Source organism: Lactuca sativa, chromosome 6 (assembly GCF_002870075.4).
Source record: "Lactuca sativa cultivar Salinas chromosome 6, Lsat_Salinas_v11, whole genome shotgun sequence".
NCBI classification, from domain to species: domain Eukaryota; kingdom Viridiplantae; phylum Streptophyta; class Magnoliopsida; order Asterales; family Asteraceae; genus Lactuca; species Lactuca sativa.
The window spans coordinates 49,537,024-49,555,069 of NC_056628.2; the positions used below are offsets into that span (position 1 = coordinate 49,537,024).

The 18,046-nt window shown below is 38.0% G+C and overlaps 1 protein-coding gene and 1 pseudogene across 3 annotated transcripts; both read right to left on the reverse strand.

The window, feature by feature from the left end:
• Positions 1 to 295: 295 nt before the first annotated feature.
• LOC111897405 (uncharacterized) lies at positions 296 to 891 on the reverse strand (annotated as a pseudogene).
• Positions 892 to 6,310: 5,419 nt separating this feature from the next.
• Positions 6,311 to 8,248, reverse strand: LOC111897412 (kinetochore-associated protein KNL-2 homolog). Of its 3 annotated transcripts, XM_023893376.3 has the most exons (7): positions 8,138 to 8,248; positions 7,975 to 8,066; positions 7,743 to 7,887; positions 7,431 to 7,527; positions 7,161 to 7,279; positions 6,851 to 6,961; positions 6,311 to 6,691 (listed from the first exon to the last, which is right to left on the reverse strand). In XM_023893376.3, exons 1-7 carry the CDS (start codon positions 8,192 to 8,194, stop codon positions 6,614 to 6,616), a joined length of 699 nt encoding a protein of 232 aa, XP_023749144.1. In that variant the 5' UTR covers positions 8,195 to 8,248; the 3' UTR covers positions 6,311 to 6,613. The 3 variants fall into 3 exon arrangements, with proteins under 3 accessions (XP_023749144.1, XP_023749146.1, XP_023749145.1); XM_023893378.3 differs by lacking the exon at positions 6,851 to 6,961; XM_023893377.3 differs by lacking the exon at positions 7,975 to 8,066 and having other exon boundaries at positions 8,138 to 8,238.
• Between the last annotated feature and the right edge of the window lie 9,798 nt (positions 8,249 to 18,046).

Sequence of the window (18,046 nt, forward strand, 5' to 3'; positions counted from 1 at the left end):
GTTACCTCTTTGTCACATAGACATTTATTGACTTTGAAAATTCTAAAAGGACTGTTAGGAGAGGAACCAGCCACAACGAGTGAGAAAGACGATTCCAAGAGGGGTTGTTTACGGTGAGTTAGACGGTGGCCGATGGTCCAAATACCACCACAACAATGATCTCGTCGTGCTCTCCAACCTTCCACCTTTACATATTAACCTTCAACAATTGGATCATAAACAAGCATTTTGTTCGGGAAAAGAAAATCATTGAATATTGGTCCAAATAGATAACATATTAGCATATAACAAAGGATAACAAAATTTATAACTTCATGCCAACTCAAATCGATATCAATTGCATTAAAACAGTGGTAATAGAATTCATCAACCTCAAATTAGAATGATATCCAAAAATGATAGGTACTCATACAACTTTCTTGCACAAAAGCTAATAAAATCCTGAGAGAACTTATCTAAATCCCTCAATAAAAAGGTTACAGATTGACAACTTACTCCTTGTTCTTCAACTTCTCAAATCCTTGTTCTTCAACTTCTTAATTCATTATTGGAGGTGGTCAACACGAACAACAAGCTTCGTAATAGAGTACAAGATCCAGTAGAAGATAAGCGCTGACTCTTGTTGATCGATTTCTGGTAGCGAAGGTGCTCTAATGGTGAGCCATTCTGAGATTCATATTTGGGCATCGATTCGTACTTCCAATAGATGACCGCTAGCAAAAAGAGGCAAAAGGGTACATCGGAAAGGAAAGGTTTGAGGAGGCTAGTTGTAATGATGATAAGACCTTTCCTAACTGCATCAAGGCCAGGGAGGGTTATGAGGATGATCATGACGGCTTTGGTTGCTACGGTGTAGCATAGAACCACCCATTCCAATGTCGTTTTGATGGATTATTGAAGAAATATGAGGAATTGGGGGGAGGGGGAAGGGTAATGGGCAGGTAGATTAGCAACCAAACAAAGAAGCGGTCTTCGATGGAGGAAAAGTATATGTGCTCGGTCATAACTACCACCTTGTGCTTTCAGCTAACGACGTCAGAATACATGTGACATTGTGTATATGTTATTAGAGGTTGAAAGACTAAAAAACAGGTCTTAACCCACTTTATTTCCTCATAAAGCACGCAAATAAGTTAATAGAGGGATTCGTCAAATTCAAAATATATTATTAGGCTAATGTGTCATTTTTTCTATATCTTGACATAAAAGCTACGAAAAAATTATTCCGAAGACTTTTTGGTTAATTGAGTCATTTGCTACTTGTTACACAATATGTTTATGTATATTGCCCTTGTAGGCATTAATGATACGTCCCTAAAACACGTAAATGCTATTTAATACTTAAAAGCCATAAAAAAACTTAACCTTCTTAATCTTTAAACTTTTGGTCAACGTCTTGTTTGCTACAGGATGCACATTATTAATCCTCATTGGTAGGTCAATTATTCTTTTAACTTTTTTCCATATCCATCTTTCTATTCATTAAATCAAGACAAATGTAAAAACAAAAGGGATTAACAGAAAGAATTAATGAATTTTATATATCATTATTTTTATGGGTAGGGAGTACGGAGATGAACAAAAACAGAAGATAAGATGGTTGTCGGCATCTTTCCAATTTGGTCCAAGTTCTATGGTGTTCTAAACCACATATCTTCGAGACTTGTAAATGGAAAGCCATCACTATACTTTTACAATTCATTTGTTTTGAGTAATTAATGTTGGCATCGCTTAAGATGTGGTTCACATAGAAAATGGGGTTTGACATCGGGTTTGAGTTAATAGCCATTAAATAAAATTTTGCTTGTTGTTTGTATATTTGGTATAATAACACGCCGAGTCAGCCTTCAACATTTGACTTTCGATATATTTTTATTTGTTGCATAAGAATACAGTTATGCAGTTAAAATAAGCTTAGTAAAAGTTAAAAATATATTTGAATTTACATTTTGATTTACTCATACTCATGTTTTTGGACATTAACCGAATACTCACCAAGATAACTTTAGGATTAATGGCTTTCCTTTTCTTACATGTTGAAGCTAAGCATGAGTTTACTCGCAAAAAAATCATATTGACTATGAATGCAAAAATCATAATGACTATGAGTTTTAATTAATCTATAAAATATCATCAATTAAACCGGAAATTCTTTGCATTTGCAATCTTTTACGTCGTATCTGTGCGTAATTTGCACCAATTACGTATCCATATTTGTTCCTTTTATAAAAATCAGATGAACCTCATATAAAATTTCATAGATAAAATCTTTTTACATCTGTATATTATGAAGAAAGCAATGTAGTACTTGAGTGGATTACTCCAAATATAAAAAGGAAAACTACCAAATAAATCAAGAATGTTAAAAAGCATGCCTCTGGAGATGGGATAAGGGATTAAAGAGGGAAACAGCAAAGAATATATATGAGTGCCCTTTGTATATTTGTATTTCCTGGAAACCCTTCTATATTTGTTCATAAAGATCAAAGATTCTTACCCAAAGTTCATTAATTTCCATTTTTTGATGACATATCTAACATCTGCTTAGTAGGATGACCACTGAATTGGATTTTTCAAAACCCGAATTCAGATTTTTCTACCATCTTTTTCGTCACTAATGATGACAGTTTTGACACTTGCGAAACCTAAAAAAGGAAACTTTTGCTGTCCATCTAGCTACTTGATCACACGATATGTTATTTTTGTATGGTTTTTGGGTGGTTGATGCTTGAATGAGATTCTAGGACCACAATATATATATATATATATATATATATATATATATATATATATATATATATATATATATATATATGCAACTTGTGTCTAAGAATCACACCAATAGATAGTGTAATACTGATTCATTCAGATTACAAGGTGAATCAAGACAGTTTGAGTTGTTTCCCATTCAAATGTATGCAACTTGCCACCTCTTTCATGAGTGCTATTAGGTGTGATTCTCTTTAACAGACAACAATACTCTCTGAACATGTCAAGGACTCGTTAACCCTTCAACACGCAGGTTTATGCAGCCTCACAAATTGCTAGCATTTGTTGTGTGAAGTCATTGTCTAGCCTACTTGCCCATTTTTTTTCCCAAAAATATCTCCCCTCAAGAATGTTGGTGTGAGTACGTGTGTAGCATTTCAAATGACCCATGCGTGCATTTGTCGATTTAAAGAAATAAGTATAGAGGACACTTGTTTTATGTAAACAAACATATATATATTGATCTATCATGTAAACAAATGCATGTTATTTCAACAAAAACTTAAAATAGGATCAAACAAACATCTTGTACGATCCTACCCTAGATTAGATATCATAATCCATATATGTGGACAATTTGATTCTACTAGTATAGACGCCATTGATATATAATATGGATCAACACTTTTCAGGAGAGACTTAACAATTCTTATATATTTCGTTTTGGGACGTGCACGCCTTGTCTTCTAGTGAAAAGCGTGTGTGTGTGTGTGTGGGAGAGAGAGAGAGAGAGAGAGAGAGAGAGAGAGAGAGAGATTTCTAAGAAGTTTTTGTAAGAACCACCCTTTGTTATCTAATATGAGTAACTAGAATAGCCCATCTTGATTCTTTAGAGATTAATAGTTGGTAATTAACTGAATAATATACGTGTGAGTCAAAATATAATTATCACCATATACTAATTGTAGAGTAATACACATACTGTAATTAATTCAGGCGACATATATATAATGATAAATAGTATCATTCTCCCACTTGGCCGTAGACTATTTACATTAAGACTTCTTAAGTAGGTCAAGTATAAGCTGTATTTCATCCATCTTGACTAAACGAAAATATATACAGGGGCCAAAAGACACGGTCGTATATGTCCAACACTTATCATAAAGTCAAAGATCACATAAGTCCACCATAGTTATAGATGAATGTGATATTTAATTATAGTACTATAAGAACATATTGACATTAGAAATAATACAATTTGCCATTGACTCTCAGGGCATCCACAATGCATTGAACTTCATAGAGTTCAATGGATTGCCACATCATCATTCTATAATCCATACAACTTTATATATTTTTCTCTACAATGCATTAAACTCTATAAAGTTTAATAGAATGTTATAAAATGTAATTTATAGTATATATTTAAGAATTAAAACTTTCCTTTTTCCCAGTGAAGAGTTCAATGGTCGTTGAACTCCAAATTTATTGAATGCCAAGGTGGCATCTCACAATGATAGAGTTTCATCCATTGAATGACACATGGACTTGCCACCTCATTCAACTCTCTCATTGAACTCACCATTGTGGATGCTCTCATAATTGTTTACATTATTAAGATAATTAAGTACGGAAAGTGCAACAAGATCGATTTGAAAGATACAACCATATCCACTAATAAAAATGGCCATAATATTTACATATATGATATCATATAAATCCATTAGTAATCCCATTCCTAAAACATATTCAAGGAACAATTTGGGTTGTAGCTTCTATTGGTGAATCCGCTAACATGTGGCTCATCCCTACAAGAAATATGGGCAACAGGGTGATGCTTTTATTGGCAACATTAGCCGGACACGATTGGAGTCTTCGCTAAAAGCATCGCCCTATTACCCAAAACTCCCCATCTGTGTGCTTTCGTTGTAGTGGTGTAACGAATTTTGTTTTATGATAGGCCAAATAATTTGTAAAATATGAACAAGTAGCAAAATACTGAAAATGATAACAAAATGTAACAATATATAATTTTAAAATAAATTGATCGTTTAATATGGAAGTAAGTGACTAATTAAGATAATAAAAAATATCTTAATATACAAACTTGATGAACAAGGAGTTTACTATGGAGATTGAAATGTAATTTAATCTATTGAAAAAATTGTTGACTTAATTTTTTAATCGACATGTTTCAACATGTAAATTATTTTTTCCTTTTAGAATGGAATGGACCCTATTACAATTTACACCTTAGCATTTTTTACTCAAAAGAAATATAAAATCTATATATAAGGGGTATTCGGCTAAGCTTATGACTTTTCATAAGCACTTTTCAACTTATAGCTTATAACTTATAAGATGATAAGTTAGAGGGGACTTACTTATAGATTTTGACTTACTTCCGATATGGCATATTGATACGTTATTCCTATCCGAACACTCTTTTTAGCTTATACCGGTGTGGAATCAGTAATAAGTTAAAAATGAGCTTAAAATAAGCTTAGCCAAACACCTACATAATATATTTCACCTCAAATTTGTGTGGGGTGGGTTAAGGTCCACTCTTGCACCCATGTAGCTATACCTCTTTTCGCTAAAGTCACTCATTGCCAACCATGTCGTAGATCTATCCAACATCAAAGGTTAGTTCTCGTAACACTAATAGTAGCGTCATGATGTTGCCGCTAATGCTCACCAAAATAAGACCCTGAATAAATTCCCCAGGGTTTTTATAGTCGTTGCTAACGGTGAGGCCAGCTATAGTACCAACACTCAATTTACCACATTTGTTGTCGTTGTTATAGCCATTTAACCCAATATGTGTGCTCATTCATGCAATAACCCTAACCATCAATAAACCTTCTTGATCCAATGGTTGAAATTTATCTTGGCGTTAGTTCGTATTCTATTATTTGTGGCGACCGAAATAGCGGCAACATGTGTCGCCACTAATACCCCTTTTGCCTGAACCAAATTCCCTCCGCACTTGTCACTACTAAAGCGACTAAATTAGCCCCATACTGGGAGTCTAGTTGCTGAGGAGCGGATTGTCACACATGAGGTCTACGATTCAAGCTATGATGACATCAATAGTGTTATGCGATTGAACTCCTACATGGACCTTCGGGCAAGTTGGCATGGACCGTTCAGATGTGCAATTTACCATTTTTATTAGAATGACTAAAGTGTTTACGTTATTTGTGTCTCCTTTTCTCTCTAATCTCCAAAAACTCCACCGATAAAATCTTTTTTTCCTCTCTCTCTCGTTTCAAATTCACCATTGTTTTCTATCTTATCTCCGATGAAGACCGAGCAACACAACCAGCTACAACCACCACCCCGACCTGCCGCCTTCGGTTTCAACCATAATTGGTGGCTACTTATACCATCACCATCAGACCATCATTGACTGCCTAACAAACACCACCACCTTCATGTTTTTAACTTTGTTAATAAGATACTAATTTGTCTTATTATGTTTAATTGTATGATGCTTATCAAGAGATGCTACTATTTTCATTTTAATATGTTCCGAAAGTGTACAATATGCTTTGAAAGTGCTTAACAAACGGATGCTACTAATTTAATATGTTAATATACTTGAAAAGTGATCAATTATTTGTTAAGCACTTAATTGTTACAGACTTGATTGATAACGATTGTTTAGTTTTTCCACCATCGCCACCGTTTGTGAAGTGAGTCATTCTATCTCGTTCATAGAAGAAAAAACTCCCTCCAAATTCTCTTCCACAACTCTAACCCTTTAAGTTACATTACCAAAAGGTGTCATGCTCTGATACTAAGTTGCTATAAACTATTAAGATAATCAATCAATTCATAAGAATCAAAAGGAACAATCGATGAAAACCAGTATTGTGTTCACAAAGTGGGATAAACCCTAAATGTTCTTGCCACGAACACGCCCCCTGCTAATGCCATGGTCCCATGCCACCGAAACTCCAGTAACTTGTCGATCCTTTAAAAAAAAAAAAAAAAAGTGTGAGTAACAAGTGGAGGAAGGAAAGTGCATTAACTTTAAGCACCTAATTTGGAGTATATGTATAAAATTAGTAAGCTAAATAGTAAATATTATTCCTAAATAATAATATTGTTGTTAATTGTTTATTAATATTACCAATCCTGCATCATAAACCACTGTTTGGTTGCGCCAGAATTCCAAGGAAGGCAAAAGAACTCTCCCTGATCTAGATCTTTTGCCACTGTAACACTCTGTTTCTGTGGGTCCCTATTTTACAGCAATCTCCCATTAATTTAAAACCCACAACTCAATAATCACATTATTTATTGAATACTCAAACTAATTTCTTTATTTTGAAAATAACAATCTCTAGATTCATCTAACTTTCCATGATATAATGTATTGTAATTAGGAGTCAAACAGATTGAATCTATAGATGCATATATATATAATGAAGAAAACATACATGTGGAGAGAGACTAGTAGATTTACTGCTCAAAACTTCATCTTTACAATCTTCAAGTCTTGTATTCATATCATGAAACTTTCCATGTTGTTCAATGGAGTGTTTTTCGTCTTCGTGTGCTGATTATATGAAGAAAGTGAGAATGTGTATGTGTTGAAGGTTAAAGAATTTCATATTTTTGTACAAAAATAAACATTCTAGTTGCTAATTCTTCATTTTTGGCTCAATTAGTCCAGAAAATCCAAACAAAAAACAAACATAGATTAGTACCTGTTGAAACACATTCATCAGAAGATCTTCTTTGGGGACAGCTTGTAGAAAATTCTTCCCAATAAGAAGGAAAACCAATAACAAAATGATCAAACACCTGTAAATGCAGAGAAACAATATATAAAAACTGAACATCCATAGTGCACATACATACAGCTCATTTTCCATGGCAACTAAACCTATAACAAGAAATTTAACACTATAAGCAACCAAACATCCATAGTTCTTTGTGAATTATGTTATTTCAGTGAAATGAGAGTATTTCCCTCTCTAGAACGTTATTAGGTAGTAAAGATTCTTTCTTTAAGATACCTCTGAGGAAAATCCACTTCCAAGCGTTTTCTCTTTGTTGATGTAACCTTGCAGAATGACGCATACACCATCAACAGTCTCTAATTCAAAGAAATCGTACGCCTTGACAATTGGTGCAGAAGAGAAGCAGCGTTCAGCCCGATTCCTGTAATTTCATCAAAGATCGATCATACTTGATACCTTGAAATTTGTTACCAAATAACAAAGTCAAACCCTAGAGAGAGAGAGATACAGTTGCGAAGTGGAAGTGAGTCCTGAAACCCCTATTGTATTTCTGTCATCGTCCGATTGGGGTTTAGTTAACCACCAGTCTCGCAAAGAAACCTGATTTACAGATCAGGGAAATGCATCGGTGAAGGAAGAATGGATGAAATTGAAGGAGAGAAGAAACTTACTGATTTTTTGAAGTGAGAACGAGAAGGGGGTGAGTTGTCGGCAGCATCAAACGCCATTGAGATTGAGGTGCTGGGAGATGGAAGGCAAAACAAGCGGGAAGAGCCTCTGTACCCAAAGAAAAGAAAATTAAATAATAAATAAATATATAAAAAGCGAACCTACTGTTTGCTTTGCTGAATTGCAGATTCTGTACATGGGCCGAAGCCCATGATTAAAGTGAAACAAAGCAGCTAAAAGTTTGTGTATGTTACAATTTCAAAATCCTCTGCAACCAACGGCCACCTCATGGCCACCGTCGGAGTGGACAAGAAAATCAAAATGTGGGATTTACGAACCTCAGATTTCAGCGGGCCAGGTGAAGAGGCCCAAGACTTGGGATTCACGTCTGGGAGGACATCAAGGCCAGGGCCGTTGTGCCAAGCGTGGGAGGATGTCGGGAGACAGACCGAGAATGTTTTAGTTGTGGTCAGATGGGTCATTTTATTAGGGATTACCTCGTGGATCGAACTTGATGCATTTTCACTACAACCAGGTGGGCCACACGAAGGTTGACTGTCCGATGTTGAGTGGTGGAGCAGTGATTGCACCTGCTCCAGTTATTTGAGGATCACTGACAGTCGTGAGGATAGGGTAGGAGCCCCAACAGCAAGGAGCCGAGCATTTCAGTGGTAGTCGGGGGAGGTCAGTGTATTAGCATGAGCTTCGTTTTAGTTCTCCGTTATTTCTTGGGATATATCATCAAGAATTGTTATATACCATTTTTGCATGCCAAGAGTCATTAGTGGGTCGTATCTTGTTGAGCAGGTTTCAGTTCGTTCGGTTGTTGTTCTGGTTCTTTGATAGCAGTCAATTCAAGGGTATCGTTTGGAAGGTCTATGGTCGGAATAGCTGGTTAGTTCTCCGAGGAAGTCAGAGTTCAGTCATGTTGGCATTTGTTCAAGAAGGATCAACAGTCGTCTATGGAAGAACCTTTAGGTTCAATCACTATCGTTACTAGGGAAGGAGAGGTAGTGAGAAGATGGTGGTGATAGTCACATGGGTTGCTTGGTCATTGGATGTGCCAAGGGAATTTCATAATCATGAAGGTTGAAGATGGTCAGAATGCAATAGTCCTTCTAGGAACGGGAAGTTGGATTAAGGATTTGCCGCTTTCGGTCAAGGGTTATAGTCTTTGTCACCATCATAAAGGACTTAAGGTTTTGGTGAGGTATCAGGGGAATTGATCGGGATAATCGAGTCTGTTGAGATTTCAGGGAGTATTCATCTGGATTTTAAGAGTTGTGATATCATCGAGGTTGGCTAGTAATGGAACGCTAGCATTTGTAAGTTCAAGTTGTCGATAGTTGTGTCGTAAGGTTGTAGAACGAATTGGAAATCCATCAATCTTATGGATTGGAAGAGCACAGTCGAATCCAAGTGCGGGATAATCTTTTGGTCTAAGGGATTGCACAAGAAAGGATATTCATGTTTCGTTGCACATCAGTAGTGGCGCACATCAGGTATGTGGATGGACTCAGGTTAAGGGTGGTGTTAGAGCCTCTCTCTCTGTTCCTGTCTGATTAATGCTTTGGGGAATAGTCGGATATAGTTCGACTCAGGATGATTGTGGTTGATCTGGTAGAGGTATGGTAAGACCTTGGGCGGTGACCATGGCGAAATTGACTTGTCTTAAGGTTGCAGGGTGGCCGTAGCATTCACTGGGTTGGCAGATAGTATGGAAGTGTTTTAAGACTACGGGGTAGCCATAACATTCACCAGGATATCCGACAGTCGTGGAAATAATGTAAGTCTACGATGTGATCGTATTATTTTCCATATTGAGATAGACCATCGTTGGGATGGTCGTTGGTATAAAGGAGGATCAGTTTGTGCCTTGGCAAGGCAGGCAGTATTGTCAGAGAACATTTCTCTGTTATATGGGAAGGACCATTAGGGTCCGATGCGAGGTTAGGCTTGTGTAACTCTCGATTGGATAGGACCCGTGGTCGTGGCCCGTTCATTGGTAAAGATTGGGTGGGACCTGTGGGCGAGGCTCGTGTGTCTATGGCAATGCATGTGAAACCTAATAGTGATTGGTTGAGTCAGGGAATTAGATTATGGTTATAGTAAGATGATTATTTGGTCCGGGGATGGCATGGTTTAGTGCATAGGCAAGGTTAGCAGCTAGGGATTTCTTTTTAGTGAGCTTATTCACTCGAGGTGAGTTTCCTTACCAGGTTTAGCGGGTCGAAGGCACCAATGCCGGCCCATGTTTATGATATGTTAGTATGCTAGCTGTCTCCGTGACTCTTGCATTTGTATGTGTTGGTATGCTTTCCGGATTACGGTCTGATGTTGGGCGTAGCCTGATGGATATCTGTATGTTATGTATCTCTGTGATTATTACATGTCTATGTGTTTATTTTTATATATGTTATTGTATGTTGGACTGGGCTCGTTTTATCGAGCTCAGCTCGATGCCGGGGGGGGGGGGGGGGGGGGAGTATATGTTTATTGTATGTTCTTGTATGGTATGTAGTATTTGGGGAACTCAATAAGCTTTGTTCTTACGGTTTTCAGTTTATGTTTCAGGTACTCAAGTTTTCAAATGAAAGAGCTCGGGTCGATCGCAACGTATACACCTGTGTTTTTCCATAATATGCGATCTTTGGGAACGAACTTTGATAATTGTTTTATTTGGAATGTTTTTCAACGTGAGCAATAAGAGCTCACGACATGAGTAGCGTTGCAGCCCAAGCCCATGAAGGTTTAGGGTTTCCCACGTATTTAAGCCCCCTTATCTATGTTTTATGGTTCATTTCTCAGCCTCCACCTTCCCCTAACTCAGAAAAACCTAGTTCTAATCCATCTTGGTGATTGTGTATCCATTTTAGTGTTTTGATGGCTAGAAGAAGAAGAAGAAGAAGAAGAATAAGTTCTAGAGTGTTGGTTCAACAAGGAGGCTTCATCATCATCATCATCATCTTGTGCACATTTTGACCATTGTAAGTATTCAAGATCCAATCTTTATGAGCTCAAATTGCTAGATCTGATTCCTAAGAACCATTTTGTATGTTTGAGTGGGAGTGCTTGCATGAGTTACATAAAGTTGGAAACTTTATGGATCATTGACTCATTCTCTTCAACATAGTTTTTGGATCTGAGTTGTGGTGTAGTTTGGGACTCCAAGTTTGAGTCTAGATCTCATTTTCTTCACTTTTGGTCTAGTAAGACTTTCAGTCATGCATTGAACATGCATGACTGGAAAGCTTCAATTTTTATCTTCTTTTGGGTAAAGGAAGACCCCCTAGGAAATCCCAAGTCATGGCTGAAAGGATTAAGAGCTTAATGTTTTAAGCTGGTATGTTTAGATCACACGATGTGAGGTTTAGGACTGTCATGTCGTGAGGAAGTTGGCCATCCTGTCTATTTTTTCTGGAGTAGGTCATGATATGACCTCAAGGTTATGTCGTGACGTGATGGGGACTGGAATCTTTTTGGATAAGTTGACTTTACTCGTTGAGTCAGGTCTGAGTCAAGTTGGTCCTCACGACGTGACCAAGGTCTGGTCACGACGTGAGAACCTGTTGTTGGAGATTGGACTGTAGATTTTGGACCATGTTGGTCCTTGGGGTTTTGTTTGGGCTAATGATATTTTTGGAGTGATGGTTGAAGGCCCATGAAGGGGTTTGGTCCCAATTTGGAAAAATTAGGCCATAATTTGGCTTTGGATGATTATTTTGGAAATTGGGCCTTTGGTTAATTGAATTGGGATTTGGCCTTGGGCCAAGTTAAGAAAAGGTAAAAAAAAAGTTCTTTTACCTTAGTTTGGACTCTTGGTGTGAGTTGGGACCCAATTATTAATTGGAAGTTATTTTGTGATTGATAGTGCAGAGATATCAGCGATTCAACAGCCATAGACTTTTATGTGAGATTCAGCAGCGTGAGGTGGGTTTCTTCACTGTGTTTAGCGGGTCGAAGGCAACAATGTCGGACCATGGTTTTATTATGTAGGATGTTGGATGTGTGCATGAATCTTGCATGTGTATGTGCTTGTATGCTTACCAGGTAAGGTCTGACGTCGGGCGGGGCCCGATGACCATTCTTTATTCTATCTGATAGTTTCATTTTATTATTACTTCTTTTTATAGAGCATTTTAGTGTATTTCATTCACAACTTAGCTAATCTTTATGCATATTTTTCTTTCCGTTATTTTATGACTATTTCAGGTATTTTCTAGTTTTGTAAGATTTATTGCATATTTCAAGGAGACTAGCGGAGTGGGAATGTTTGGGACTTATGGAAAGCAATTAGATTTAGAGGACAAAAAGGATTATGGGCTTGATGACTAGTGGAGTTAATGCATGGATTGGGCTAGTGGCTATGAAGCTTGGGGAAGATGGACCTTGAATTTAGAAGAAAATAGTGAATTTTCGAGCATGCGGAGATTATTGATCGGGCAAGTATGTGAGCTATGGATGATTTGGGGAAGCCAAATTGGGCTTAAATTGAAGAAAACATGAAGAATATTGGGCTACAAGTTTAGTGGATTTGTTATGGGCTAGTGGGCTAAATCATTAGAAGCCCAAATCACAAAAGAACCCAATTCAAGAAGCGGGCTATCCGTGCAACAACACGCGGGTCGCGCAAGGCCCTGCAGGGATATTTTCGGGAATTCTAGTTTTGTGCGATATGGGGAAAATTAGTGTGCCACTTTTGTATACTTCTTTACATCCGATTTTCGAGCACTTCCTCTGGAGATTTTGAAGACTTTGAAGGTCATGAACACTTGAAGAACATCCTATTTTCATCTCTAAATTTTGCAACATGTTTGGTACATTTTACTTCAGTTTTAGTTTGTAACCTCCTAAAAATACAGGCCAAAATTTTCATTTTTAAATACGTCATTATAAAACCAACAGTGTAATAAAACATTTGTAATATCATGTCATGTCAAAACCAAAGTAGAAATAATCAATCATGTTATCATAAGACAATATCAGAGTGTAATCCCAAAGATCTCATGTGCGTAAAAACCATAGTGTGATGCGCTGCGATCAAGTCGGCTCCTTTCCTTTAAACACGAAGTACCTGAAACCAAAACTGAAAACCATAAGCACGCAGCTTAGTGAGTTCCCCCATCACACCACATACCATACAATCACATATCATACATACTGTCGGACAATTCTGGGGTGCCCGACCTACCCTGTACGGCCATTCTGGGGTGCCGACCTACCCATGTCAAGCCATTATGGGGTGCTGACTACCCATGTCAACCCATTATGGGGTGCTGACTACCCATCGGTCCTAACAACCGATCCTCGGGGACTATTTCACCCCTACTGCTACTATCACATATATCATAACATAACATATTATCAGACATATCTGGGGTGTCCGATCTACCCTTCAGTCCTAACGACTAAACTTGGGGACTATTCCCCTCCTACTACCACTATCACATGTAACATATCATGCCAGCATATAAACATATCATCACATAGTGTCAGACATATCTGGGGTGTCTGACCTACCCTTCGGTCCTAACAACCGAACTCTACTACTATCATATATACATATCATGCCAGCATATAACATATCAGGTAGTAGCAAACCTAGATGATATCACAAAGACAACCATCTAACATACAACTCCTACTGGTGGGCCGGCATTGTGGCCGTAGACCCACCGCTACTGGAAGGTAACTCACCTCACACTGCTGAAGTCCCGAAGACACAATCCCACACTTGTTGAAGTCTCGCAGACCCGACCCCAGATGCTGGTTGACAGATTCCCGAACTGTCAACACCAAAATAACACCCAATTAATAATTGGGTCCCAATATATAACCATAAACACATTCTTTGGGTAATTACTGCATTACCCCTAGCTTGGCTTATTCAAGCCCGAGGCCCAATCCATAGGCCCAAAGTCAATTAGGAATCAAAGCCAAACACATAGCCCAATTTTCCAAATTGGGCCTAGGCCTATACATGGTCTCATTCTAAGGCCCAACATCATATAATCATTAAGGCCCAAACTATGGCCCATCTATGGCCCAATTTTCCAAATTGGGCCCAAGCCCCTAACATGGGCCTTACCCTAGGCCCATTAAATTATTCTAGTCTAATTGCTTGACTTTGGATGGCCCATTAATAACCCGATCATCAAGGCCCAATAAAGAGGCCCAATAATAAACCCAAATGAGATTAGGGTTTCACTTAAAATGACAATTGGGGTTCGGTTTCCTACTTAACCCATTAAGGACTTAATCATCTAAGGACTTTAATCCATTAAATCTAATATTGTTTAGATTAATCTTTGCCAATGATTATTATATAATATCTCAAGTTCTTAAATAATTTTCGTGTGTACCGATTAATTCCCCCAAATTAGGGTTTCATGGCATTAGGGTTTTCCAAACCCGAATTAGGGTTTCCAACCCAATACTAGTCCATTAATTAATTTGTTGGGCTTTTAGATCAATTAGGGCTTTATTGAGCCTATTAAACCCACTAGAATATTATTAAGCCCATTAGGGTTTTATTAGGTCCATTAGAGTCCATTAGGGCTTACAAGGCCCATCAGGGTTTACAAGCACCCTAAACGAATCAAACTCACAAAGCAAGCACACCGCCACCCGACACGGCGGCCGGTGGCGGCAGGAGGCGGCAGCCACCACCCTAAGGTGGTGGTTTTCAATTTCTTTCATTATTCCAATTGCTTTACAGTTTACAATGAACTCACAAATAAACACACACACTACACTAATTAAACATGCACAACCACCCTATGGTGGTCGGCGGTGGCGAATGGTGGCGGTGGCCTTGACTTTTTCCGGCCAAATAAACTACCCACACAACACACCCTACAACAGAAACAAACATCCATACACTTTCTTGCTTGCCACTGGATCTAGCCACCCTCCCGGTGGCGGTTGGCGACGACGGAACCTCCGAGGAGGCGGCACCTCACGGCTGAAGTTGGTAGCAATCGAAAATGGAGACTTACAGAAATCATGGAGAAGAAAGAGAGTTTGCAACCGCTACACACACTAAACATACATCACGCAGCCACTCCTCTCGGTGGCACACGCATAGCCGGAATAAAATGGTCCGCTACTTGGGACGGCGACGACGCGAGACAACGAAGCAGAGGAAGGAGAGTATGGCAGCAGCACACACGAAACTTCGCTTCCCGGTGGTCCTTGCTCTCACCGGAAGCAAGAGTCTCAACGGTTGTCCTTAACTTGTGGCTCCCGACTTCATAGCCGACCGGAAGTAGATCGAAATGGAGGAGAAACTGGAGGAGGGGGGTGATAATGGAGAGCGATGAATGTCTCGAAAGAAGGAACAACACAACGGTAGCCTCGGTACCTGTCATCGGAGTCGCAAGCAGTTCATCGGTGGTTCACGATGGTCTCACAGAGGCGGCGGCTGGACGAGGGGGGGGGGGGGGGGTGATAAGGTGGGGGTGTCGACTGGTGCTTCATAGAAGGGTTAGGGTTTGCGTTTGCTTAAATATGGATGCTGCACAAGAAGGTGACGGGTTCACCCATACTCCTTCAAACTTCTTTCCTAATTTACGAGTTCAGCCCCCATCTCTACCAAAACTTTTCAACTTTAATCCAATAGTTACCCTTTTAACCCCTGGCCATAAAACTTCTTACAAGTTAAATCTGAATTTTACCAACAAACCCTTACTCCATAAAATCTCTTCAAATTAAGCCCCAAAAATTACCATTTAGTCCCTGTCTTATATAATACTTACCAATTAAATTCGGATTTTACACTTTTAACCCTCGACTTCTAAAATTCTTCACAAATTAGTCTGAGACTTATATTTATTAATTTATTTAAATAAATGGGGCGTTACATAGCTTCTTGAGTTTAGCCATGCTAGGCTAAACTAATCTTGGTTGACTTTGGTTAAATCCTTTAAATGTTTGTTGAATGTTGAAGACTCAATGAACTTGTTCTTGAATGTTTTGTGTTTTAACATCTTATTACTACTTGTATGTTTTTATTCATGAGTTTAAATGTGTTTGTGGTGATTAGCAAGCAACAAATGATTTTTGTGTTGGTTTTACTTCACACAATCATAAAAACAGTTTCTCCAATATGGAAGTGAAAGCATTTGACTCCTCTTGGATTTGGTGACTTTTTGGTTTTTAATGCTAGTTGACTTTCACTAATTACATGCTTAATGGAAATTGTGACTTTGACTAAGGAAATTGTTATGAAATTTGGTAATCTCAAGCTTCTTGGATTACTATAGCCAAATTAAAGATTTAAAACAAGTATTGCACTATTGGATTCTAATGATATATTCACCAAATATTCAAGTAAGGAAACCTTAAGTCAACCATCTTTTTCTAATTGATTTTACATCAAACCTTTGTTTTTGTTGAGATTGTTTATTTAAATCTTAGTTTAATTCTAGTTTGTTTCAAGTATTTCAAAAGACCAAAATCCTCATTTTTATCTTTGTTGTCATTTTACAAGTATTTTTACAAAGAGATTTTCATGGAGTTATAAAATTGAATAAATCTTCGCGGATTCGACCACTTTACCACTATACACTATTTTAATGTAAAAGATTTAGGGTTATTAATTTTGTTGGCCTCGACAGCCACCAAATTTTGGCGCCGTTACCAAGGATTAGTTTATTTTTAATCAATTTGTTTCTCTATGCCCATATCTCATCATACGGGCACTCTAATCTACAATGCCGAAATTGAAAATAAAAATTAACAAAAAAAATATGGCTTGGATGAACACTCCTTGCATTGAAGATCAACTTTTTGAGCTAGCTCAGTTAGTTACGATGATTGAAATTGACCAAAGTGTGTATCTCATGCCTCTTCTTTGCGATTTTTGCACCCAAAACAAACATCGTTTCGACAATTGGATTGGGCTTTTGCCTTGGGCTAAGTTAGGAAAGGGTAGAAAAAAAGGTCTTTTACCCTAGTTTGGACTCTTAGTGTGAGTCGGGACTCAATTATTAATTGGAAGATATTTTTTGATTGTTAGCGCAAAGATGTTAGCGGTTCGGCAGCTAGAGACTTTTCTGTGAGATTCAGCAGTGCGAGGTGAGTTTCCTCACTGTGTTTAGCGGGTCGAAGGCACCAATATCGGCCCATGGTTTTATTATGTAGGATGCTAAATGTCTGCGTGGCTCTTGCATGTGTATGTGCTTATATGCTTACTAGGCAAGGTCTGATGACGGGCGGGGGCTGATGACTATTCTCTATGCTATATATATTTATGATTATTTCTTGTGTTATGCGTTGATATACTTACCAGGCAAGGCCCGATACCGGGCGGGGCCTGATGACGGTATTATATGTTATTATCTTCGTGATTATCATATGTGATTGTATGATTATATATTTGTATGTCTATATGTATATCGGGTGGGGCCTGATGACTAACATATCTGTTTACCGAGCGGGGCTCGATGCCAAGAGGGACCTGATGTCGGGCAGGGCCCGATGCCAGACGGGCGAGGCCCATTATATGTTTGATATGTATCGTATGTGGTATTTTGGGAAACTCATTAAACTTCGTGCTTACGGTTTTCAGTTTATGTTTCAGGTACTTCCAATTTGAAAGGCAATGGTCCGACTTGATCGTAGCGCATCCACACATGTTTCTGCATCATGATTATTTTAGGATTGTACTTTGATAACTGTTTTCTTATAAAATTATATTTGAATATTTGGATGAATAGATATTGAATGTTGACTTAAAGATAATTAATGTTTTGGTTGAATTAAAAATGATATTTTTACCTTACAATTTTTGGGACGTTTCATTAAAATAAATATCTTTTCAGTTATGCTTTATTTTGATGTTCCTTGTATCACAAAATGACATTGATATTTATAGTAATAATACTAGTTTGGTATGGCTATGTGCATTA

Coding starts and splice junctions, on each gene's coding strand:
- LOC111897412 (XM_023893376.3), bottom strand. CDS start 8,194: ATGGCGTTTGATGCTGCCGACAACTCACCCCCTTCTCGTTCTCACTTC. Junction 7,528..7,742: donor GAAGTGGATTTTCCTCAGAG/GTATCTTAAAGA, acceptor CTGCATTTACAG/GTGTTTGATCATTTTGTTAT. Junction 7,280..7,430: donor TGATGAATGTGTTTCAACAG/GTACTAATCTAT, acceptor TCATATAATCAG/CACACGAAGACGAAAAACAC.